At 43.7% G+C, this 25,425-nt stretch overlaps 1 protein-coding gene across 4 annotated transcripts in view; it reads right to left on the reverse strand.

Annotated features, from left to right (window-relative positions):
• VSNL1 (visinin like 1) overlaps positions 1-25,425 on the reverse strand; it is a 114,854-nt gene that overhangs the window by 35,293 nt on the left and 54,136 nt on the right. For all 4 annotated transcript variants that reach the window (XM_033176502.1, XM_033176505.1, XM_033176503.1 and 1 more), the window contains one exon: positions 25,258-25,424. In XM_033176502.1, coding sequence (XP_033032393.1) covers positions 25,258-25,424 — 167 coding nt within the window. The remainder of the gene's footprint in view (positions 1-25,257; position 25,425) is intronic.

Below are 25,425 nucleotides of genomic sequence, written 5' to 3' on the forward strand. Positions count from 1 at the left end.
TTGTATTTTTAGTAGAGACGGGGTTTCACCGTGTTAGCCAGGATGGTCTCGATCTCCTGACCTCGTGATCCGCCCGTCTCGGCCTCCCAAAGTGCTGGGATTACAGCTTGAGCCACCGCGCCTGCCTCTTTTTTTTTTTTTTTTGAGACAGAGTCTTGCTCTGTTGCCAAGGCTAAAGTGCAGTGGCATGATCATGGCTCACTGCAACCTCCGCTTTCCGGGTTCAAGGGATTCTTCTGCCTCAGCCTACCAAGTAGCTGGAACTACAGGCACATGCCACCATGCCTGGCTAATTTTTGTATTTTTTAGTAAAGACAGGGTTTTTCCAAATTGGCCAGGCTGATCTTGAACTCCTGACCTCAGGTGATCTGCCCGCCTTAGGCTCTCAAAGCGCTCGATTACAGGTATGAGCCACCTCGCTGGGAACCTCTCAAGCCCTCCTGCTGAAGGTCTTTCCCTCTCCTGAGCCCCAGGTTCCTCTTCTGTCTGATGGACGGGAAGTTGGCCGGAATGACCCCTAGGAGCCTCTCCCACAGCTATGAGATTAAGTTCATGGGGAGATCATAAACTTAGACAGGGTGGAGCTCAAAGGAACAGGGTGGAACTCAAAAATGGTCAGGTTGATGGCTGTTTCTCAGTGACAACCAGCTTTTTCACTGTACGGCCAATCCCCCAAGGGACAACTGGGTATCAAAGGAGGCCATTCTCTGTGTTACACTCCCCATCTTTCTCAGAATAGAGTCCATTCTGAAACTCGTAAAGGGAGAATGGATGACCAGCTCACCCCCTGAGGCCTATTCATCAGGACTCACTGCTGTTGAGCTTTGAGGGCCTTTCTTCCTTTACCATTCCTCTGGGGCTGTGTAGCTCTGAAGTTCTGCCAGTGGGCAGGAGGGACTCTGGGGTCCAGATGGCATAAAGCCGAAGGAAATCCTCAAACCATCCTTATTCACCAGTTAACTTTTTAAGAATACTCAGCTAGCTCCTGACTTCCAGGAAGTCGAGACATACACACAAGTAACTGCAATCCAGGGTGACACTGAGCTCAAGCTTGGCTGTTTAGGAAGCAAATTCATTTCCCTCCATCAGCTTACACCACCTACCACTGTGCCGCCCATCAGTGTTTGGAGAAGTACACTCTATTCTGCCTCTTCTTTGTAGGACTCGTCACAGTGCTACAGAGAGGTGTCGCTGGATCAGGGCTACACTATGCCATTTCATAACCCTTCGTGATAAAGAAAGTCACCGATTGGAGCTCATCAATTAGATATGAGAACCCAACAGGAGCCACAAAGCTGGCTGTGGGGCCACCCAGAGTCAAGAAGTCACATGGAGCCTGCTGGGCTTCACGCTTGTGATGATGTTCACAGTATGTGAGGGCCTTGTTCCTGTCACCACAGCCTCCCAAGGGAGAATGTCACAGGTCAAGGGAACAGCTTGAGTACAAGGCTGGAGGTGCAATGTTGCAGAATGCCTGGGGACTGTGAGCCACCCACGTGAGCTAGTACACAGACTACAACAGTGAGGAAGGAAAGTTAGTGGGCCCTTTGGCAGACAGTCTTAAGTCACCTTTCTATTCCACCTTCCCAGGTTTTCCTTTCTATAACAACTGTGCTTTTGTTCAAGTCCCATGCTCTGCAGGGGAGGATCCATTCCCTTGCCTTTTCCAGGAAATAGATGATAATTGGACTAAAATGAATCGTGATGATCTTGTTCCTTGCTTTTCATTATTATTTCCTGTCCAAGTGGTATAGTTTAGGCCAAAGAGACAGATGAGTCAGTCTTCTGAAGGTGGGTGGGTAGAAGGCACTTTTTGGAAATCTTTTGATTTCCTGATTAAAAAGGACTGATGCAGCTGGAACCTTTTCCCTATCTCTGGCAGACTTGAATGGTAATGTGAAGCCTGGAACTGCAGCAATCATCTTGTATTCATGAGGGAGAGACCAAGAGAATCTCAGAGATGTTCAGAAGTCATGAACCAATGCTAAACAAATGTCCAGCTCCAAACTTCTTTGTATGTGACAAAAATAAACTCCTGTCTGTTTAAACCGCTGTTAGTTGGATTCAGTTAATTGTAGCCAAATATCTGAGACAGGCCCAGTGCAAGGAAATGGAATTTTTGTCTTTTCCAGAGGCAAAGGGAGTCAGAGGAGGTTTCTTTTGCTATTGTTTAGAATTTAGTTTTACATAAACAGTGATGGGAGCTGCCCTGATTTGATCATTCCACAACATATGCATATACAGCTCAAAACATCAAATTACACCTCATGAATACAATTACTATGTGTCAGCAAAATATTTTAAAAAGTGATACTCGATGCATGTTGTGAAAACTTTAAGTGATAAAAAAGTAAATAAAATAAGGCACGAGGGGCCCCCTCACTCTCACCAATCTCAGTTCCTGGAAGTAAATGCTATGAAGAGAGAGGTGACAGGGAGCTATGTGTGTATATTTTACAAAAATCAGATTATTCTGCACATCCTTCTATTAATATATAGGGTTTTGCAATTGGCTTTTCTTATTTAATGACATGTCATGGATACAGGAAGTTTTTGAGGAAAGGTAGGATATCATGGGAGCTGTAGTTAAGAAAGATGAAGACATTTATTCAGTAGTCTAGAAACTGGCCCAAAACTATATTACATAAAGCTTCAGCTCTCTCTGGAAAAAAGTGGGGGAAAGAGAAGTATTGGTAACTTCCTAAGTGCAGGCATATGCTAAGCATTTTAATTTAATTCCAACTCCTCTGTGAGATTATTCTCATCTTACAAATGAGGAAACAGAGGCTCACGGAAAATTGGAACCCAGCTCTATCTGATCCAAATCTTCTGGTCTATTTCACCAATGAGTGGTTTTGCATTTTTCCACAGGGTAGCCACCATAACTGCCCATGCTTTCCTACTGCTAAATGCAAATATTTGAATTCCCTTAGGAAAGACATAATGCAGAGTGATTGCTCAGAGAGTCTCTTCCTGGTGGGCCCTGCTAAGAAGACAAAATGCCCTGGATCTGACCCTGAGGGGATAAATGCCCTCCTTGGGGTTGGCCAAAGCTGACTGAGTGAGGCAGGAACAAACTGGAATGCGTTTGGAGGAAAAGGGGGACAGGACAAGAAAACCAAAGCAAGTGCCGTATGGAGCCCAATGGGCTGGCTTCCCTGTGACTGCTGAGCAAAGGCAGAGGCGGCTCCAAAGTACTTGGGAAAACGACAACTGGCAAAACCCATACTGAGGGGTAATGATGCTGTCAGAGGCACTGCCTGGTGCTAAGGGCTTGGAAGTTCTGCCAACAGGATTCATTGTGAATGTGTAATTTGCTGAACATTGTTAAGCCAATGTTTCCCCCAACTGGGGATGACAGGCAAGTGTGCCTTCAGTGCCCCCTCCTAAGAGCTGCCGGGTCTATGTTGCCACACAAGCAACAGTGGGGTCCCCGAGTCTTATGGTGCCCTCAGCTACACCTCAGAGGGCCTTGCCCACACTGAAGGACTTCCTGGTGTGATGCCCTCCCCACTAGAGCCCTTCTCCCGGAATTCTATCCCAGTTCAGGGCCCAGCTCAAATCTGACCTGTTTCAGAAGGCCTTTTCTTACCAGCCACCTCCCCATGCGTGTTTCCAGCCCTCAGCTCATTTCCCCGACCTTCCTGGACTTCCCTTTCAAAGGGAGCTGAACACAATTTGCCTAATACGGCAAACTGTCTCCCTCTCTCCTCTTGACTTGGAGGCTCTTCTGGAGCAACATCTGTCTGATTGCTTTCTAATTCTTGATCTCCCTACATGCAACCATTTAAATGGCAGAAGCTATTTACATTTCTATTGGATGAACAGATGAACAACTGTGTCATTTGCTTATGGACAACAGGATGAAAAGTGGAAAGATGGGTGAATGAGGTCTGGCCCAGTGGGTCTGTGCAGCTCAGGGAACAGCCAAGCATTCTCCTGCATATGGTCCCTGCTCCAGGAAGAAATCTGGGCGTAATGATGAGTGAAGAGTGCTCAGCACAAATAAAACATTGGACTGACTGTCCCAAGAAGAGTCCTTAGAGATTATTTAGCTTTGACATCTTTTGTGATGAGGAAACAGGCCCAGAGAAGGGAAACATCTGTTATGAGGATGCATCACCGGGGCCAGCGGTGGGGCTGGAACTGAGGTCCAGTCCAGGGCTCACTTGTGTTTGCAGTCCTGTGGCAATCATTTGAATTTGCACATGACGGTCTCAGGGGTATAGGTACATGTATAATTCATCAAATGTTTTCCAGGAATTTCAATGTACTTTTTCCAAGTAACTTAAAAAATTGCTTTCAACAATTCCTGTTTCCTATCTTAACTAGTATTTTCCATGCACTTGCTAAATAATCCCTTGCTGAAGATTTGAGAAATCACTCCTGCCGATGATAGCTTCACACAGCCATATCCCTTCTTGTTCCACTGAAATTGGCCTTCCTGGCTATTGGTGGATGGTGATGAATTGTGGGGGAAGATGCTGCAGTATGAAGTCTGAGCTCCAAATAGAGAGAGAAGAGAGGGGAAGATGGGAACAGTGATGGGGTGGATTTGGGGGTGAGGACAAATAAGGATAGGGATGGCCTAGGCGTTAAAGGAATGAAGAGGAGATGGGGTGAGGAGGAGCTGAGGAGAGGAAAGTTGCCTCACTGTACTGTACTGCACTGGAAGCACCCTGACCCAAGGTTGGGTATCTTATTCATCTCTGTGTCCCTAGAACTGGGGACTGAGCTCTGGGCCTGACTCAGAGAAGGGCTTTGGAAACTCTTCCTTGAGTGAATAAATGTACTGTAGAATGGGCACATCCACCCTCTGGGAAATGAAGGAATTGCTGTCACTCAGAGCTGCCTGTCCCCTTCCAGCAACATGTTAAAGCCCAGTGGCAACTTTGGATGCACTTCAGAGTCATCTTGGAGCTTTTTCAAAGTATAGATGTTGGTCTCCTCTCCTTTACACTGAATCAGAAGAGGGAAGGATGGGCCCCATCAGGTGAATCAAAAATGCATACTCCTGTGGTTGGGGACCACTCTGTCACAGTCTTCCTCCTTCCTTGGTCTCTTCTGGAGATGACCTTGCATTGAATGCACGTTCATCTCTTTGTCATACCTGGGTTCATCCATTTAATAAGGTTTGATGGAACTGAATGTCTATGTGGATTTTCCCAACCATAAGAACCATTACCCAGTGTGCCACAGTCAACCCTAACCTCAGCCTCTGATGGAGAACTGATGGATGTGCATGGGGGCGGAAGAGGCCTTTACACTGTGGAGCACTTAGGGAGGGGGCTCCCTGCTCAGCAGCTTTGCTGGTCAGTCCCCAAGACAAGCCACAGAAATCACATGGCTATCAGGTAGCCTCTGGGGCCACCTCTGCTTCCTTTCTTGGAGATGAGAGGTTTCAGCCTCCAAAAAGGACCATGCTGCAAAGAGATTATTTTCCTGAGGGGGGTCAAAATCAAGGAAAGTCAGACCTTCAAAACACATCTATCCCTCTCCTCATTCTCACGGTATGCATAGGCACATGCATGTGTGTGAGCAAAAGCACACACACACACAGTGCATGAAGAGCATGGTTTGTTAAAGTCTTCTCCTTGACAAATGACAAAGTTTTGCCTTGCATTGCCCACCTGTGTGTGTATGATATATGCTGATATTAATTTGAGAATATAAAGAAAGTCCCCTGAACAGGCCCTAAAATCTCACCACTATTACTTTGGCTTTCCTGATAAACTATAAATCCCTTAGCAGGATTAAATATAATCAGTCACTGATATGTTAATATCAATAAATTGATGAGAGACATTTGGCAGAACAGGTTTGGGTGAGGGCAGGACAAGAGTATAGCAGTGGGGCATGGGGTGGGGATTACAGAGCAGAGAGCAAGGCATGGAGCAGTGGAAGTGGGGGTGCTGGAGACTGAGCTGGCTCCTTTCACACCTTGAGCCACCACTGTCCTCTTCAGAGAGTTCTGGAGTTGGCCCAGTCCAGGGAGTTTGGGAAAATCCTCCAAACCTCCTCTTAGTCCACTCTTCAACCAAGTTTACAACCCCCTTCCTGGATGGAGCCTATCCCCACAGCAGTCATATGTGAGTGCACTACCACACATTTAGTGATGTGGCATGATCATCCTTCACCTTATCTCTATTCAAGCTTTGTCTTTCAACATGATCATTGCAACCCTCACCACAGAGCTGGGTGTAAGGCATTGCTATCTCCATCATTCAGATGAAGCAACTGAGGCTCAAATGGTTTATGTCATTTGTCTAAGGTCACACAGCAAGAGTCAGAGCTGGGAAATGTGAAGTTAGAACCTATGCACAGCTTAGCCATTCACTAGTCGCGTGACCTTAGACATGTTACTTTCTCTCCTTGTGCCTTGACTGCCTCATCTGTAAAATGGGGACAATAATGGTATCTAGTGCAGAAGGATGTTGTATGAACTAAACAGATAACACAGAAAACATGTATAGCATAGTACCCAGGTACACAATGAAATGCTACATAAGCATTTGCTGTAATTATTGTTCTTGTTTTTGTTCAATACTGTTTCCAAGGGATCCTATCGCCTTCTCTGTTTCTCTCATAGCATCTATTTAACACATAGTAGGGTCTCAATAAATATTAGCTCTCTTCTTTTTCCCTTTCCTTTATTTTTCTGAAAACACCACCAGGATCAAAAAAATGTCACAACTGCTTGGTCTATCAAGCAAAGATTTTCATCTTCCTTGGGAAAAGGAGCCAACCCTGGCACTACGAGATCAAAGCAAGCAGAGTTCAGGGCCTTGAACTGTGGCCCTTGCTTGGCTGGAGTTCAGAGGAAGGTTCCCTGGAGATGGAGAGCCAAGCCCCTGTCATTTGGATGCTTCCAGTCCCATGTCACTGACACGTTGCAATCCGCATCATGTTCTCTATCCTCAACAGGGCTGTTCTGATAAAAGGCTGACTAATGGGCAGGAAGGGGGATGCCTTGCCAATGTGCTTGTTTCCATTAGATTATGGATGTATTTTTAGAGTGGCTGAGAAATATCTAGGATCTTGCCTTGCAAGATGATTTTGCAGACTAGGACTGGGAAGAAATAAATCTTAGCAAGAAAAAAAAAAAAGATTGCAAATGCTTCCTGCTGCTGGGAGTTCCTTCTTTTCATCACCACCTGGTTCACTATATTCAGATATGGCTTGAGTGTTATTTCTTCGAGAGGCCTTCCTGGAGCCTCTTCCAGCAGCACCCATTTTTCACAGCCTCTTGGGCCACATTCGTCTCACTGTATTATTATTGCCAGTCCACTTGATGGACTCCTTCATTGATTGAGCTCTTTGAGGGCAGGAACCATGGCCATTGATTCATTCCAGAATCCTAATTTGAGGCTTTTATAGAGTAGATGCTCAGTAATGTTCAACAAATACATGGATGGATGAAGTACAAAGACCAAACGGTCATTCTGTATCAGTAAATCTGACTGTGAGTGTGACTGCGGGCCCAAGCTCCTGTGTTTCAGCATCTCTCACACTAGGTGTTTGTCCCTTACCCCATGTGGCACTGCCTGATGCCACTGCTGACCTGCTCATTATGTGATATTCAAGTAATGCAATTAAATAAATACCTCTGTTGCCAGACTGACACACAGCAAGAAACAAAAGTACTAGTTACAGTCAACCAGTCCAGTGGTACAGCCTCCAGGGCTCCACGTGGGGATAAAGACTGGGGAGTGGGTGCAGGAAAAGGGTAGAGATGATGGCAGTGGGGGTGTTGCATAAGCTATCAACTTACGGATAACAATTTCTCTTGTTTTTAAAATGAACCCCATCACCTACAGCATATGAAGTGATCAATTGGTGGGACCTTTATGGTAACAGTATAATTCTCTCCATTTGGATGAAGTTTCTCTCAGTCCTCAGCGCCTCAGAGCAAAGCCCTGGGGAAGCTGTCAGGTCCAGCCCAGGCAGCAGAACAGGGTATTTTAGTACCAACCACTCTTGATAAAGCAGAAGCATACAGAGTGAGTCTGTTCCTACTTGTCAGGGCCTCAAATCCCATCTGCAGGGAAGGAAGCTCACATAGCTGCACATCTTGCACTTGACCTTCAGAAGAGAGGCTGATGACAGAAAGAAGCCCTCCAAAAATGTACCCACTGGGCAGAGACTGCTAGCTATCCCCATTATCCAGTCTTCTGTTCTTCCATAGTAACTGACTTTTAACTGAACATGTGGCCACCCAAAATGAAGGCTACTTTTCCAGTGTCCTCTGTGGCTAGCTGTTGCCATGAGATTAGGTCTTGGGCATAGGCTGAAGTGATGTACACTGCTTCTGGGTCTTGACCCTAAGGAGAAGGACATGCTCCCCTACTCCTCTATCTTCTCCTTCCTACCAGCTTATGTGACACTGTGGTGAGCCAGGTAAGGTCATGAATCATAGCAACACCCTAGGAAGGAGCACAAAAAGAGAAAGAGACCAAGGCCTTGAGGACTCGCAGAGCAGAGCTACCATCCCGGCTTGGACTTTCCTCATGAGAAAATTAATCTTCAGTCATGTTGACACCAGGTGAGTCTCTGTCACACTCAGTTGATCTTTGATCCTAACTGAGGCACTCATATCAATGAACTGAATATATATATGTGCATGTGTGTATGTATATATGTAGAAAATCAGACACACATGCACACACACACACACTCAGCAGGTTCTTCATATCTCCTCGATTGCAAGTTATGAATTTAATAGAATTTTAATCCTTCAAGGGAGTCATTCATCTCTTTGAATGATAAACACATATTAACATACATTGCTAACACAAAATAATGGGACATCTACAACAGCTTGGAAATCATAAAACTAAATGGTGAGATTGATTCTTGGGAAAACGGTCATTTTTGCCTGATATGTATTATTATTATTCTCTGTCAACCAGAATCCCCATTTTCCCAGCGCCTTCATCATCAGTCTTGTCACGAAGACTTTTGTATCAAGATAGGTGCTCCAGGTGTCTAATGCTACCCACTTCCAAATGTCATTTGGAATGACATTCCAAATGTCACCACCATTCCCTTATCCTAAAAGCTGAACAGACAACAGTCACAACTCTGTTCACCCCCAGGATATCCCTTGCCTCTTCCAGTTGGTCCGGTCTTATGTAATCTTTCCCAAAGCCAGCTAGAGCCTCATCCAGTGGGTTACCCTGGCAACCCAGCTGTGTCATCTTGAAAGATGTCTCCGGGCACCAGCTTTGGAGTCTGCAAGAGATTTAACTGGGGCTGAACTGTGAAGCCACGACATATTAGCTTTAACACGATGTCATCATTTATCACGCTCTTGGTAGACATGTCACATTTTTTAAAAGAACATGGATAAAAATAAGTACTACCTTGACTATGCAGTGAGATTTACTTAGAAAGCAGACACAGCTATCTATTTTCAGAGACCAGCTTTGTCTTTTATGGTCTTCCTTGCATTTCTTCTAAAAGAAAATCATTTCAGTGTTCACATTTTTCTCTGAATATCTCGTTACAAACTCCAACATAAGCAACCTAATTTCAAGTCATCAGATAGCCTTTTCATTCTGGGCATGTCAAGTTTTACAGTTTATCTTTTCATTTCCTCTTTGGAAAAGTAGTATTTAAGGAAGTTCATTGACGACTCTCTTTTGCTGGTAAGAACCTCCCATATTCATAAGAAAATTAGCTAGCTACTTGAATCTGGGAGTGGGGGAGGTTATGTTATTCTGTTATGTTATGTTGCATATTATTTAAACATTCTGTATTGAAAGGGTTCATTGAGAATCTCTGTAGCTCATTATTCTGGATAACACACTTTAAATGTTTCATTTCTTTCACTTATTCTTTCAATTGAGTTTCAGTTAAGCTATGAAACAGAGTCCTTTATTCATTTACTAATTTATTATATCTTCCAACTAATTTTTGTTATTGAGTGCTGGGGATACAGAGATGACTAAGACACAGTCCCTGACCTTGTGGGTAGCTGGACAAAAAAATAGCCACAATGTCAAGGGAACTGTGCTATAGGGACAGGCATGTCTAGCAGAGATTGAGTGACAGCTGCACGTGATTTCTAGAATCTTGCTGTTGGAAGGGAACTTAAGAAGTCACATGGTTCAACTCCCTCTCTTTACAAAGGAAGACATTGAGGTCACACCTGCCTCTCCTACTTACCGACCACTCTTCTCACTCACATTGAACTTCATTCTGTCCCTTGTACAGGGTGTTCACTCCCATCTCTGCCTTTGTACCACATTTTATCCATTTTTATATCTCCAGATCAAAGTAGGAGGTGGAGACAAAAAAATGTTTCATGTCACCTCACAAATACTCTTTGAAGGTGGTAGAGCAGAGATTACTAACCCTCTTTAATAAACTGAGATTCTATAACCCAGACAGGTTTGTAACTGGCAAAGATCAACTTGCTAGCAGTAGTCCTCACCAAGCTCAGCCCCATTCTCTTTCATATTAAGTAGGATGCTTTCTCTTGCAAGGAACGTAAGATCCCACTAAGAGGGGCCTTGACACAAAGGGTTAATTATCCCATACAGTATGTGGCCAGGTCCTGTTTCAGGACTAATTCTGTAGCTCAGGGATGTTCCCAGTCCCTTTCTACTCTGCCACGTTCAGCTTGGAAGCCTTATATCCCCTCACCATTGGACGTTAGCTGTAGCAACTCCAGGCATCACACACAGACACCAAAAAATCCAGCAGTCTTGTCTGGATGAAAGAAAAACCTTTTCCAGAATCCTTCCCAATCTCAGGAGACCTTTTCTCAGATCGCTTTTGACAAGGATTGAGTAACTTTTCTATGTCTTTCATGCAAGGTAGGCCAGGAAAGCATGTAACTGGATTTTTAGCCTCTATTTTGAGAGGTAGGCCACTGCTAGAGAGGAGGGATAGTGACCATCCAGTAGGTAACCAACAGTGTCTGGTGTCTCATTTAATCAAGCTCCCTCTCTTTGGCTCCTCAGTGCCAGGCATGAGGACCTATGATCTCAGTTTGTGGCCATGAAGTCTGCTTGAGAGGGAAGTTGTAATTCCTTATGGTAGGCTTCTCCAACCTCACAGTCATAGCCCACCCTGGTTTTCTTCTGACCCAACTCCAGTGCTGTCACCAAGGAGCCTAAGTTAGAAGTGTAGGCACTGTCAGACCCTCAGCCCCCTGGCCCTCACCACTGCTCTGGGAAGCAGGTGAAGCAGGTCATCATCCCGTTTGTCTGATGAGAAAACTCGGACTTGAAGGGTGAAGGACTTGCCTACAGCCGAACAGTCGAACAGTGCAGAGCCAGGACTTGGACTCATTTCTGTCTGACTCCAGCCCCCAACTCTTCACTTCTCTGCACTTTATCCTAGAAGCCACTTGGAACCATATCAGACATTTATGTCAATGTTTTAAATCTGAAGACTATAGGAAAGGAAAGCACACAAACCACTCTTATTAGTGGGGATGAGGATCACCTGAGATTTCCATCAAGGCTCTCTCTACCTGGTAAAGAGCGTTGGCAATGGAGTCCAAATGCTGGGTTTCAATGCTGTGTGACCTTGGGATAGTTACTTAACTACTTTGTGCCTTAGTTTCCTCATTTATAAAATGGGGCAAATAATAGCACCAACCTCAAATACCCTTATGAGGATGAAATGAGTTAATGTATGCAGAGTGCTTGGAACAATGCCTGACACACACTGAGCATTCAATGAATGTTGGCTGGTATTCTCTGTCTATTATCCATCTATGCATCTAGTCATCCTTTGATTTGTTTTAGAAAGGACCTAAAGTATCTGGTTTTCTAGGGTGTTTTATGTGGTAAAGCCAACCAGCCTCCCTGCCTGCATTCCCAGAGTAGGATACAACCTGCCTGAAGCCAAGAGTAAATTTGATGGCTGCAAAGGGATAACAGACACCTTTCCTGCCACCTCCACTCCAGTATCTCCAAGTGTCAGGATGCTTGGTGTCAAATGTGATCCTGTCACTCTGGGTCAGCCCTCAGAGGGGGCTCTGCACATGCCCCTAACACTCTGCCTGGGGGTTTTGTTGAGGGAAAATTGTATTCTCGGAGAGCCTTTCTCTTGCATCAGCGTAACACCTTCAAGGCTGTTACCAGCTGCTGCAGAGGGGCTCAAGGAGCAGGAGGTTTCCTTCTCTGCTGGCTTACCCTCTCGAGTCGCTGGGAGGATTCCCTGGTGCCTGCACCAGGGATAGCCTTTCCTCTTTCTCCTTAAACTTTTTTTCACACAGAAGCAGTGGTGACTGGGTCAGCCTGGTAGGGGTTCTGGGGAAGGCTGGGAAGGCTGGTTCACATGGATTGGAGGCCAAGACAGTTTCCCTACCACCAAGGTGGGTAGTGCCCTGGAGCAGATCCTAACTTGATGCTGTGCAGAGAAGGATCTTTGCTGTACAATCAGACAGCAGCGCCAGCTTCCTCATCCCCATACTCTGTCCCCAGTCATAATTAGAGTGACCTTTACCAATTATTGAGCAGCTGAATGGCAGACACTTGTAAAGTACATGTGAAGAGCCATTGGGCAGCTGCAGAATCTAAAATGAGAGAAGTGAAGGCCATTGCCCTTAAACTCACAGCTCCCAAGGGGCAGAACCTGGATTCAAACCCCGTAAGAACCCGTGTCTTACTCCAGGGCTGCTCTCTCCACAGAGCAGCTGCCTTTTCAGCTATTACTTAACATGTATTCTAAGCTGTTGTCTCCGCCTCGGATAGAGAGAACGAAGCCCAAAACGACAGTACGTATAGCTTCATCGCACATTTTTGTGCCATTTAGTAATAAAAAATATACACAGGAAAAAAAAAACACATCCAAATGAACAAATATAGGACATCAACCATCTGGCACTGGTCTCTAAAAACATTGTGAGCCACACTGATAAAACAACCCATTTGTCTTTGCTTTCAGACCAAAATGTTTTGAGTATGCTTCTTTATTTCAGATTGAAGGTATTTCACGTACAATATTGGGGATCTGACCACAAGAGCCACCTGTAGCAGCCAGGCCCAGCTGGTCCTCATGGGAGCACCGTGTTACTGTTTTTACATGGAAAGTTGGTCAATCCACTTCTCTCTCAGCAAGTCATCACCAGCTTCTCTCTGTGGAAAGTGGCAGAAACAAAGGCCGAGGAAGGGCCTCCTCCCTAAGCAAGTGGAGGGCTCAGGGCAGACAGATCTGGCTGGGAACGGTACCAGGATGACACCATAAGAATAGGCTGGTGAGCTGGGGTTGGCCTCTGCCCATAGGGGCTGCTAAGCAGACAGACCACATGAGGGGAAATCCCAACATGCCCCTGAGCAAGGAGGGGCCTGGCATTCCGAGATCAAGGCCCTGCCCACTGCCTGCTCCTCTGCTCCCCTACTCATCACCTGCTCAGTGCAAGGAGTGTTTTTACCCTCCCTGTCTGTCTAAGTCATTTCTGGACATCAGCCTCAGCTCCTGCACCACACCCTCTGCCCTGCTGGATGCCCCCAATCTGCTCTCTCCCTTCCTGTTCTTTGAGCTCCCAAGGCCCCAGCTCACCTACACCCACACTTAGCTCTTGGGCTGTTGGTGAACTTGCCAGTTTTGAAGGCTTTATCTTCCCAGATGGCCTGGGATGTCCATGGATGTCCTACTTGCTGACCCCCCTGGTGTTGAGTCTAGTACTGTACACACAAGGTACAGATGATAAATTCTTCATGAGTAACTTGAGTCATCTTGAGCTCTAAGTCATTCTCCTGAAGGCACAGTGCAAGCTCCTACATCTTCATCCCTTGAGTCACTGGGACATTTATGAGGAAAAATGAAAATTAACTTTTCCTTCTTGGTATTGTCCATCATGTTGTTTTAAGAATACAACCCCAGGCCACCAGTTTTCATGGTCCTCTAACACGTTTGGGAAGGTTTGTGGATTAGTTGTCTATGCAGGAAACCATGTGATCACCTTGTATACCACATTCAGGACCTTAGGACTTCTGTGGCATTTGATGCCCTCTGTGACCTGGCTCTACCCATATCTTCATCTCACTTTCCCCCTGATACTTCCTTGGTTACTTGACCTTTCAGCCAACAGAACTCCGTGCTGTTTCCCACACCATCCCCCTGTCTTCCTGCCTGCTACAGTCAGAGTGTTTGTGTCCCCTGCAACATTCATATGTTGAAACCTAATCCCTAAGGTAATGTTCTTAGGAGATAGGGTCTTTGGGAGGGGACTAGGTGCAACCCTCATGAATGGGATTAGTGCCCTTATAAAAGAGGCCTTGGAGAGCTCACTGGCCTCTTTCACCATGTGAGGACACAGCAATAAAGCGTCATTTATGAACCAGAGAGGGGACCCTCAGCAGACACTGAATCTTCCCTGGTCTTGGACTTGCCAGCATCAATAACTGTGAGAAGTGTATTTCTGTTGTTTATCGCTACTTGGCTTATGGTGTTTTGTTACAGCAGCTTAAATGAGCTGAGACGCTGCCCTTGTGCCCTTTCTTAGGTTGTCTCTTTGTTAGGAATGACATCCTTGCAGCTACAAATCTACCTAAATTTTAAGGTGTCTTGAAATCTTCAGTGAAGTTACTTATACAGAAATTTCTTAGGCTAGAAAATCTTTACCTATGTTGGGGCAAACATTACTTTGTATCTCTTCTAGCTATTTACACAGATTGTTAAGAGTTTCTCCTAGGCTGTGAGGCCCTTAGAGGAGGGTAAGAGTCTGACTCAAATTCCACATACTCCATAGCTCTTGGCTACGGACTCGTTTTAGACACCATTCTACAGTTGTTTGTTGAAGGTGGAAGACAACTAATAGCTTCTCTGTATTACTACAAAGGGATTCCTCCCTTTGACTATTTTATTTTACTTTATTTTATTTTATTTTATTTTATTTTTTTGAGATGGAGTCTTACTCTGCCGTCTAGGTTGGGGTGCAATGGCGTGATCTTGGCTCACCGCAACTGCCACCTCCCAGGTTTAAGCAATTCTTCTGCCTCAGCCTCCCCAGTAGCTGGGATTACAGGCATGTACCACCATACCTGGCTAATTTTTGTATCTTTAGTAGAGACAGAGCTTTGCCATGTTGGCCAGGCTGGTCTCAGACTCCTGGCCTTAGGTTATCCACCTGCCTTGGCATCCCAGAGTGCTAGGATTACAGGCATGAGCCACCATGCCCGGCTGCTTTGACATTGTAGACAGGGAAAGTTGGTTGTAAAATAGGCCAAAATCTGTCTATCACTCCCCCAGCTGTAATAGGACTGGATTTCACCTGTGTAGGGAGAAGCTGACCTGGAGTTCAGGGCAGGGTCAGATTCACAGCAATATCACAGTAGTCATGAGGATGGAGCCACAAGCTTCATAGCAGCCCTCAGAGAGAAACAGTCAATGGCCCAGGAATCTGTCCAAGTGGACACCAAAGATGGAAGAATCGGTAAGACAGAAAGCTTTCTTCCAGCAGTTGCTCCATGGGCCACTGGAGGGCAGGGGTAACTGATTCCCATCTAGGTGAGTCAGTCATTCACAGACCCAATGTGGATCAGTGATAGCCAGATTCAAATCCAGATCACCGTTTCAAAAGGTTAGAAAAGTCCAGTAACATAAAACAGCTTTTCACTGAGAAATCCAGACATGATTTTGCATGTTCAAGTCCAATTCTGTAATAGAAATGGGCTGTTTCTTCCTCTTTTTTTTTCTTTTAATTTTTTACGTGGAGTCTCGCTTTGTCATTCAGGCTGGAGTGCAGTGGTGCAATCTCAGTTCACTGCAACCTCCATCTCCCGGGTTCAAGTGATTCTTGTGCCCTCAGTCTCCTGAGTAGCTGGGATTAAAGGTGCATACCACCATATCCATCTAATTTTGGTATTTTTAGTAAAGACGGGGTTTCTCCATGTTGGCCAGGCTGGTCTCGAACTCCAGACCTCACGTGACCTCGACCTCCCAAAGTGCTGGGATTACAGGTGTGAGCCACTGCGCCCGGCCTATTTATTTATTTATTTGAGATGGAGTCTCACTCTGTCATCCAGGCTGGAGTGCAATGGCGTGATCTTGGCTCACTGCAACTGCCACCTCCCAGGTTCAAGCAATTCTCTTGCCTCAGCCTCTCCAGTAGCTGGGATTACAGGCATGCACCATCACACCTGGCTAATTTTTGTATTTTTAGTAGAGACAGAGTTTCGCCATGTTGGCCAGGCTGGTCTTAAATTCTTGACTTCAGGTGATCCACCCACCTTGGCCTCCCAAAATGCTGGGATTACAGGTGTGAGCCACCACTCCTGACTGCTTTGACATTTCTTCTATTGCAATTAGAAATGGAGTGTCCTTGAACAATCTGCTGCAGAAAATAACTAATGGGACAGCAAGTCCTTCTAGCTTTAAACCCTCATTCAAGGGCTTCAGTGTCCTTATCTGTAAAATGGGGGAGGGAGTGGACTGAGAAACTTCTAAAGGGCTCTTTCCAACCTTATCCTGAGGGCAGAGAGGTTGAGGTGTCATCTAAGAGCATTTCTTCAGGATGCCACAGTCACAATAACCACTGATATCTCTCTAAATGACACCTGCCTTACCATGGGAAAGCAAAATCCCAAGGTGCGGAAGCCATCCAAAATAATTTCACACCCTTGGAGACAGGGGAAGGTTATCATTTTGACCCCTGTGGGGTAATTGCTGTCTCTAATGCTGGTAGCTAGCTATTCCCTGAGACAATATCACCATAATAAAATACTGTTGGAGCCTCACATGGGACCTTGTTTTCCCACAACTCTAGATGATTATTGTCTTTTCCTTGAGATTTCAGACCCCAGCTCTTGTCTTCCACATTAATTCAAGTTGAATGCAGCCCCAATCATATTGGCAAACATTCCAAGTGGAAATAAATGCTAAAAATTGCAACATCCTCACCAGCCCTGTCTGGATGACATTATGTATTTCATGTAATGTCTATGCCTTAAGGAATTAAAACCCTTCTATATATAGCTCTGCCCAACAAATCTTTAATGAAGTCTGCTCCTAAATACGTCTTAGTAACAAACAGAATCTGAATCCCTAAAAACTGGTCATCCCCAAATCTTTTTTGAAATGCTTTCTTTTCAAAATTATTTGAATCAGACGTTCAGAAGAGACAATATTCATCTCTGTCACATTTTTTTTCGATAAAATATCGATGAGAGAGAAAATTCTTGATGCCACAGCCCAATAAACTGGACTATTTGGCATCTGGAAGTCCTCCCATGCCCAGGTACCTAAGACCAAGTCACTGGTAAGCCTTACCTGTGCAAGATGATTCAATGCTTACGAAGCACTTTTGCTCTCACCACCCTCCTATCTCAACAAGAGCCCATGAAATAAGCAAGGCCCAGAGTGTTATTCTCATTTGACAGGTGAGAAAACTGAGGGGCAGAGTGGTCTGTGAATTTATTTAACAAACCTTAAGCATAAAGGACTTTCCCAAATTCACATGACTAGTATGTGGCAGAACCAGGTGCACATCCAGCCTTCTAATTAAAATCACACGCATTTACCTGTATTCAGGTTGCAGGACAGAATGTCCTTGCTAAAAGTTGGGACGGATGCACACCAACATCTTGGGAACACAGGGGGAAGAGACTCTTCTGGCTTTGGGAATTGGGGAGGTCAAGAAATGATTTCCCAGGGAGAAGCTTTTGAACTAATCCTGGAAAGATGGCTAGGATGGAGCAACATGATGTGTATTCTGCTCCACAGCAAGGTAGACTGGAGAACCTCCCAGATGCCTGCTCCTGAATGTGACCCAGAGGATGCAGGAAGCATAAAAAGGTGGGAAGAAGGTTGGGCTGAGTGACCCAGGTGTTTGTCTCCATTCACCACTTTGTAACCTCAGCCACGTCTCCTGACTTCCCAACCTCTATGGCTTAAAGTGAGGGAAATGCTATCTCTAAGGTTGATTTCATAGGCCTTGGTGAAATCAAGTAAGCCACTGGTCAGATTGACAGAGATTAGAATAATCGGAAAGGAAGGGAATGAAGAAGACAAGGGAGAGAGAAGAAGAGAGAAAAGAGGGAGTGAGAAACAAGGGAGAGATCTATGGCAGAAGCCCCAGAAATGTACAAGCTTTTTCTTCCACAGATTGTTTTCAGGTTATTGATCTCAGCAAGGCTACCAAGAGGTTTTTGATTATTTTTGATTTTTGCATTTTTGTTTCAACCTAACATACCTGATCCAGTGGGCCTCCTGCCAACACAATAGGCACAGGGGCTCTAAAACACAATAATCATTTTTAAATTCAAATTTTTATTGTCCTAGTCAATGAGAATTTTTAGTTTCTAGACAGACTGATGGGTCCTCATGTCCAGATTTACCTTCTTTTGTGGATCAGCTTGAATGTCACCTTTCTAACCAGCCCTCTCTGACCCTCCAGGCCCTTTCTTGTCTTTCCTGGTCCTGATCACAATCAACCCAGTGTGATGGCTGTTCGTATATATGCTTGTTTTTTTTTTACCCTGTCTTGACTATAGGTTTCGGGATGGTACCAGACCATAACCACCTAGGCAGGGATATGTGGTGCTTTCTGTTGCAGACCCAGGGCCTACACAGCCCCTGGCACATAGGAGTACCCAGGAGGAGGGGAAAGCAGGGGCTGCACTTTATCCCACTGGAGACTCCCTCTTTGCATTAGCATGGAGCTCTAGAGAAAATAAAGCTTGATTGGTGATTGGTGGGCCATAAATGAATCAGACAAACATCATCTACATACTAAAATCCAATTTAACAGAACAAAGCCTGGACGCTTTCGTTTGTATTCTTATGCCAGTGAAGTTTGTTTGAAAGTATAACTTAGAAGGGGATTCATCTTAGTGCCAATTAAGACTCAATAACTGCTGTTATGGAACCTAGAATGTTAGGTCCGCCAATGGTTAGAAACACTTTTAGTGACTCTTATCCTTTCTTGGGACTGCACAATCTTCAGTGAATCTGATTAAAGCTACCTCAAGAGAGTTTATATACAAAATTTTACATGCAACTTCAGTGTGGGCAGAACTCCTGAAGCCTATTTAAACATACTTCCAGTTTAAGACCTAGATTAGTGTTTTTCAAAATGTCACTTATATATTTTGTCCTTTAGAACCACCTGAAAGGTCTCACTAAGAATCCAGATATTGGGTCTGTAATTCCAGTGAACTAGTAACTCTGAGGAGGGGGCCTAGCAATCTGCCAATTGAGCAGTCAACCCAGGTGATTCTGAGATGCATTAAGGTTTGAAAGCCACCTACATAGACTGATACTTTCATTTGCACAGATGCTGAACTTAGAACCAGAAAAACAAAGGCACTTGTTCAAATCCCACTGCAAACAGTGCAGACCTTGATTATATACTTTATTTCATATTCTATAAGACAGAGGTTAGGTACCTAAAATCCTATAATTATTATATGTTTGTATACAACTTTCAGGAAGAATGCCTTTTATTCCACATAGTAGGTTTTTAAGCCCAAGGGTACAATTTAAAAGTAGAATTCTAAAACCATACAGAGAATTATGGAATATTTTCATAATATCTTATTAACTAGAAAAATATTTCTTATTCTATTAAAAAATTTTACCATCAAATATTTAGGTACTAGTCCTATAGTAGTATTTATTCTTATTTTGTTGTAATACATATTCCTGGGTAGCTGTATCAACAAAATTTTGGTGAGTAAACTTGTGTTTTCAATGCCTTAGGCCTGGAAAATTTCTTATTGAAGGGAATTCCACCAGTATATTTTGTTGTAAAATATAGATGGTTTGGTGAAGTGAAAAGCATTACTCAGAAATAAGATACACCAATTCCTCCAGGCTCTGAGCTTGCTCAGAGCAATTGAGGGCAATGCCCAATAAACTGTCTGTCCCACAGAAAGCACAGAGAAAATGGGTCTCAAGTGAATGAATGAACCAATGGACAAGCCTGCTCTTAGTTAGAAAAGCTGGAAGCGCATTTTCTAATGACCAAATTACAGAAACTCCTCAGGAAATGACCACCTAGAGGGACAGGGAATGACTTGGTAGGAACCCTTTTGTTATATGCAAATATATTTTATTAAAATTCAAACTATTAAATCAACGATGATCAAATTGGACTCTAGGGCTCTCTGACCTGTCTCAGGTGCACCTGTCAGTGGCCTAAGACTTTTCTAAGAAGAAAACTTGGAGCGATGACACAAGCTGAGGCTTAGGAGAGGTGGGCCAGGGCCCAACAGAACAACCCTTGGGTACTCAGTGGCCTCTGAGGACCTCTCCTCTCATCTGCAAAATAATAAGCCATCGAATTGAGGAAAGAAGTCTCCTATCTGGAGGAGGGGCATGAGGATCAGGACACAGAGAGATTGGTAGGAAATGGGTAAAGAAGGCCTTAAGTGCCATCTTCATCCTATCTAGCAGCAGGGAGCTGGGGAAGGGTTTGTGCTTAAGGGACACAGAGTTCAGTGTCTAAGAATCCCCCAAACCCACCAGAATACATGGTAGACATCACAATTTGACTACGGCACATTTTCCTATTGAAATTTCATAGAGCCTCTCACCCTCTTCTGTGCACCATCTGGTGCTGCCATCATACGTGGCCTGTGAAATGAAACCTATTTTCATCCTGGCTCTCTAAGTGTAAATGAGAGGATCGTCAATCAGGACAGCAAACACAACTTTTGATAGGCCATAAATAGTTTTCATTTCCCTTCTTTCCTTTGGGATTCCACTGTATGAGGTGATAAAACAGGCCTTATTATTTTCACCTTATAGACAGTGAAACAAATTCAAACCGGCAGAGATTTGGTAAATGTAAGACAGCTAGGAATGACTCTCACATCTGTCAGATTCCAAATCCCATTTTTTTTAAACAACTCTGTGACTGCCTTTTCAACTGAACCTAAACCAAACCCAAATGTTTCCTGATGAAAATAATCTTGAAAGTCAAACTCCAAACATAAATTAAAATCCACTTAGGGCTCTTTGCCGGATTCCTCTAGGTTTGTTTCTTGATATCTTTGGTTTTGATGTCATAGTGGCTAAGCAAAATTGCAAAGGCACCTGCTCTCCAAGGAAGAGGACCCTGGGATGGAGACACTTCTTCCCTACACACTTGCTTGCTCTTCCCCTGGGTTGATTTTCTCATTAAACTGCAGCCAATTCTGTGAAAATACAGTTAAAATTGCAAACTGCTCATCTTAATGTGTGATGGATTGGCAATCAAAATGACTGTTGAAAATAGGAAATTTCCATGGGAGGTGATCAGGTACTTGGTTCTTGGTGACAAAATGCAAATGCTTTCTTCCCAACCTATCAGCAGCAGTGCTGTGGTGGGGATGATGAAACATCTGCTATAACTTCTGTGGCCAGAGACAGAGAAATCCCTATGTGTGCAGGGAGTTCCAGACATCCAGGGCAGAAGGCATCTTTCCATCAGATGTGGAGGGTGCAGAGAACGCATGTGACAACAGAGAAGGAATAAGAATTATATTCATTTGCTCAGGCTGCCATAACAAAGCACCACAGACTGGGGGGACTTAAATCAAGATATTTATTCTCTCATAGTTCTGGGAACTGGAAGTCCAAGAGAATGTGTTGACAACCCCAGTGCCCATCAAAGGGAAAGTGGAAAATAAACAGTGGTATATTTGAACAATATAACATTATACAGCGGTCAAAATAGTTGAACTGTAGCAACACTAAGACATTAAAAAAGCAAGTCTCAAAAGATTCTAAAGTAAATACAAATTTTAAAAAATACACTTCATAGGATTACCAATAAATGCAGCTTCTCTCTCTGGCTGGCAGATGATGGCCATCTTCTCCCTATGTCTTCCCGTGGCCTTCCCTGTGTATGTCTCTGTGTCCAAACTTCCTCTTCTAATGACATGTCACACTGGATTAGGGCTCACTCTCATGACCTCATTTAACTTTATTATCACTGTAAAGGATCTGTCTGCAAAGACAGTCCCATTCTGAGGTATTGGGGGTTAAGACTTCAACATATGAATTTGGGGGAATAACAGCTGATAACAGGCAGTAAGCTTGAAAAAGGAAAGAGCTATCCGCTAGGGGACATTTTGTTTTCTAAAAGGCTGACAGAAAAGTTTTCCTCTCATCACTGCATTAATTAACTTCTTGTTTTAATATTCCATTTTGAAATCAACCTCTCTGCTTTCTACTCTTGCCCCACCACCAAACATTTCTGTCATTACAGCTTACATTGTGGTGAATCACATCTTTCCAACTTGCCTGTGAAATTCAGGAGGGCAGAGAGGACTGTCCCATAGTCACTTTTATATGCCTCCATCACCAGGCTGCCTGAGAAGGAGATGCACAGCCAGCACTTACTACGTTCAGGCAAGAAATGCTTACCCACACTTGCTCTGTGGCAGGCCCTGTGCTAGCCGCTGGGTCTTACATTGATTGAAATGAGGTGACTGTCTCTGCATGACTAAAGAGTGAAGCCTGCATCTAGGTGGGAGGGACCATGTTCAGATCTGTGTTTTACAAATTTCACTCCAGCAGCTGTATGGTGGATGGGCTGGAGGGGGTTAATGAGGAGCTGCCCTGGGAGTTTGGCGGAGAGGCAGAGCTGTGTGCTGCAGTGGGAGTCAGCATTCCTGTCTTTGAAGTCTGTTCCACATTCAGTTTGTGATGCTGGGCAAATTGCCTCATTTTTCTAAACCTCAGTTTTAAATGCTTTTAAACATATATCTGCTAAAGGAGTTCTTTCACATTTGGGATGCAAGGGCTTCTAAAGTCGGGAGACTGTGGCCCCTGGCCTTGCAGCGGAGCCACTCCCGTTATCCTGCTCCTCCTTAAACACTCATTAGAACTTGTTCTTTAGCAACCGAGGTGACTTCCCCCTGGAAAGGGAAATGGGTCAAGTAGCAAGAGGGGATGTGCGAGACTGACTGCACACACAGGAGGGCAGAGGCTGCAGTCAGCTTTTCTCCCTCAGTTGCATCCCAGGATGTCTCAGTCTCTGCACCAAAGATAGAAGGAATCACTGAATGTGCCCATTCACCAGGATAATGAGTGTGTCTTGCTGAATATTTGCATGTTTTTCCAGAAGCATTGAAATAAGCTTTTTCTCATCAGCCCATCTTCTGGGCCTATTACATAATCCACATCTTTTTCCATGCTTCTCCTTTCCAGCTTATCAGATCTGCCTTTCTTTTTTTCTGTGTACGTGGCATATTTCTGCTGTGGTTTTTTCTGTCCTTGGACAACTCTAGAAGGAGAAAAAGACTGCCTGCTTTCTATTTGATATAAGCGTACAGGCTGAGTTGGAATAAGAGGTTGCCAAAAATATAGACCTAAGTTCAGAAAGTCATATATTCCCCTCCTGGAATAAAAAACCCACTCTAAGAGTGAGATGGGGAGGTGGGAGATAATTTTGGTGCATATACATCAGTTGTACCATAAAATGCTGAGGCGTGCTTAATGTTTACATGACCCCTCACCTTGAGGCTGGTGCTTTTTCAGTGCTACGTACTTCCAGTGTGTAAATAAAATACCTCATTTCCTGCATTTCAACTATTTCTTCAAAGGCAATACCCCTCTCATTTTAAACAAATAGTGAGGAACGTGGCACACAGAGCTCTCTTAATTATCAGGTGACAGCTTGCATGGCGTTTAGTGATATGAAAGTGACTTTGACAAATCTTGTTTGTCTGTACTTTCCTTGGGGTTGAGAAATAGAGACAGTTCCGAGGCATGGACTAGCCCCTAGGTAATAAAATAGAAGATGTGACATTGAAAACTAGGGAGAGTAGTATGGCTATCTAGGAAATACATACTATCCTGTTTCTCTGCAAAAGCAATGGACATCAATTGAGTAATAGATGCACCTTCTCAGTATTTCTATAGAAAGGATCTTGGCATGCTAATAATTGATTACCCAGATCTTCTTAGAAATGCCACAGTAATCGTATAAAATGCACACTATTTATTCTGTTGATTAGTGAGCTTTTAATGATGCAATAAACAATTGCAACAGCTATGACTTTGAACACAATATATATCTAACCACATGGCCATACCCCCATCCCAACCTTTGGTCTTCCCCACTTGAAGTGACTATTCATTTCAATCTTATGTTCATCACTTCCCCACTTTCCTTTTTATATGATTTTATTGCATGTATTGGTAATCCTATAAAGTGTATTTTTTAAAATTTGTATTTACTTTAGAATCTTTTGAGACTTGCTTTTTTAATGTCTTAGTGTTGCTGCAGTTCAACTATTTTGACTGCTGTATAATGTTATATTGTTCAAATATACCACTGTTTATTTTCCACTTTCCCTTTGATGGGCACTTGGGTTGTTTTCCAGTTTTGCCATTGTTAATAGTGCAGCTGTGAGCATTCTTACACATGCCCCTTCTTGTACAGTTCAAGAATGGAATTGCTGGATCATAGGTTATGGGAAATGTTCAGTTTCAGGAGATAATGATAATGCTTAATGTTTTATATAATCATTTCACATACACATTTATATATCTGGGTGATTCAATATTGCTCAAATCAACATTTGCTAATTAAATGATATAAAGCAATATTTTTCTATTTGGTGTTTTAATCAGAAAAAGTTTTAAAAATGTATTTCTTTTACTTGTGTAACATTACATAAGTATACATGAAAGGGAATGTCTTAGATCAGCCCAGTCTAGAACCAATACAACTTGTAGACTCAGACAAGCCAAAACAATACTACTGCAGTAGAAATTGTACCATTTATGGGACTGTTCTGTGTAATGTTCAGGGAAAGGTTAGTTTCTGAGCACTGTACAGTGTTATGAGTCCATGTTGTAGACATTGCTGCCCAGAGATATGCTACACCCCACCTCCCCCTTTCTAAATGTGCTGTTGTGGGAATCTGGGTTCTTATCTGGATACAGGAGCATCTTTTTTGGTAAAAAAAGAGAGGGAAAAAGCCATCTTGTGTATTTTTTCTTTAACTGGGAGAAGTACACCTACCTTTAACAGGACAAACAATGTTATAATTAGCAAACCGTCAATAATTATCAGTAAACACTCTTCTCTGAGCTTTTTATGGTTCTTTCACCAGATGCTGTCATTCCTTGAGCTCTATTCGGCACTTTGATTTAACAATTACTCTTTTTGTTCAGAAATTGCTTATTTTGGGAACAACATATATACATTTGCATTTTTAAATGTTAATTTTTCTTTCTGAATGGAAAACAGCCAATTGAAACAAACTGGCTACTTAGAGTTATAATTCCATGTGAGGGTACATTTCATGAAGGCCGTAGTTCTGGCCTAAGGAATAAAAATAAGGTTGAAAAACAACTTACCTTCACATAGAGCTGCTGAAATTCCTCGAGATTCAGCCTCCCACTTGGACAGTCCTTGAGAAATCCTTTGTACCACTGCTTGAGTTCATGCTCATTAAATTCTGTGCTTTTCACCAGGTCCTCCATCACTTCAGGGGCCAGTTTGCTATTCTGCTTCCCCATCCTGCC

Source organism: Trachypithecus francoisi, unplaced genomic scaffold (assembly GCF_009764315.1).
Source record: "Trachypithecus francoisi isolate TF-2019V2 unplaced genomic scaffold, Tfra_2.0 Lachesis_group17, whole genome shotgun sequence".
Classification (NCBI taxonomy): Eukaryota; Metazoa; Chordata; class Mammalia; order Primates; family Cercopithecidae; genus Trachypithecus; species Trachypithecus francoisi.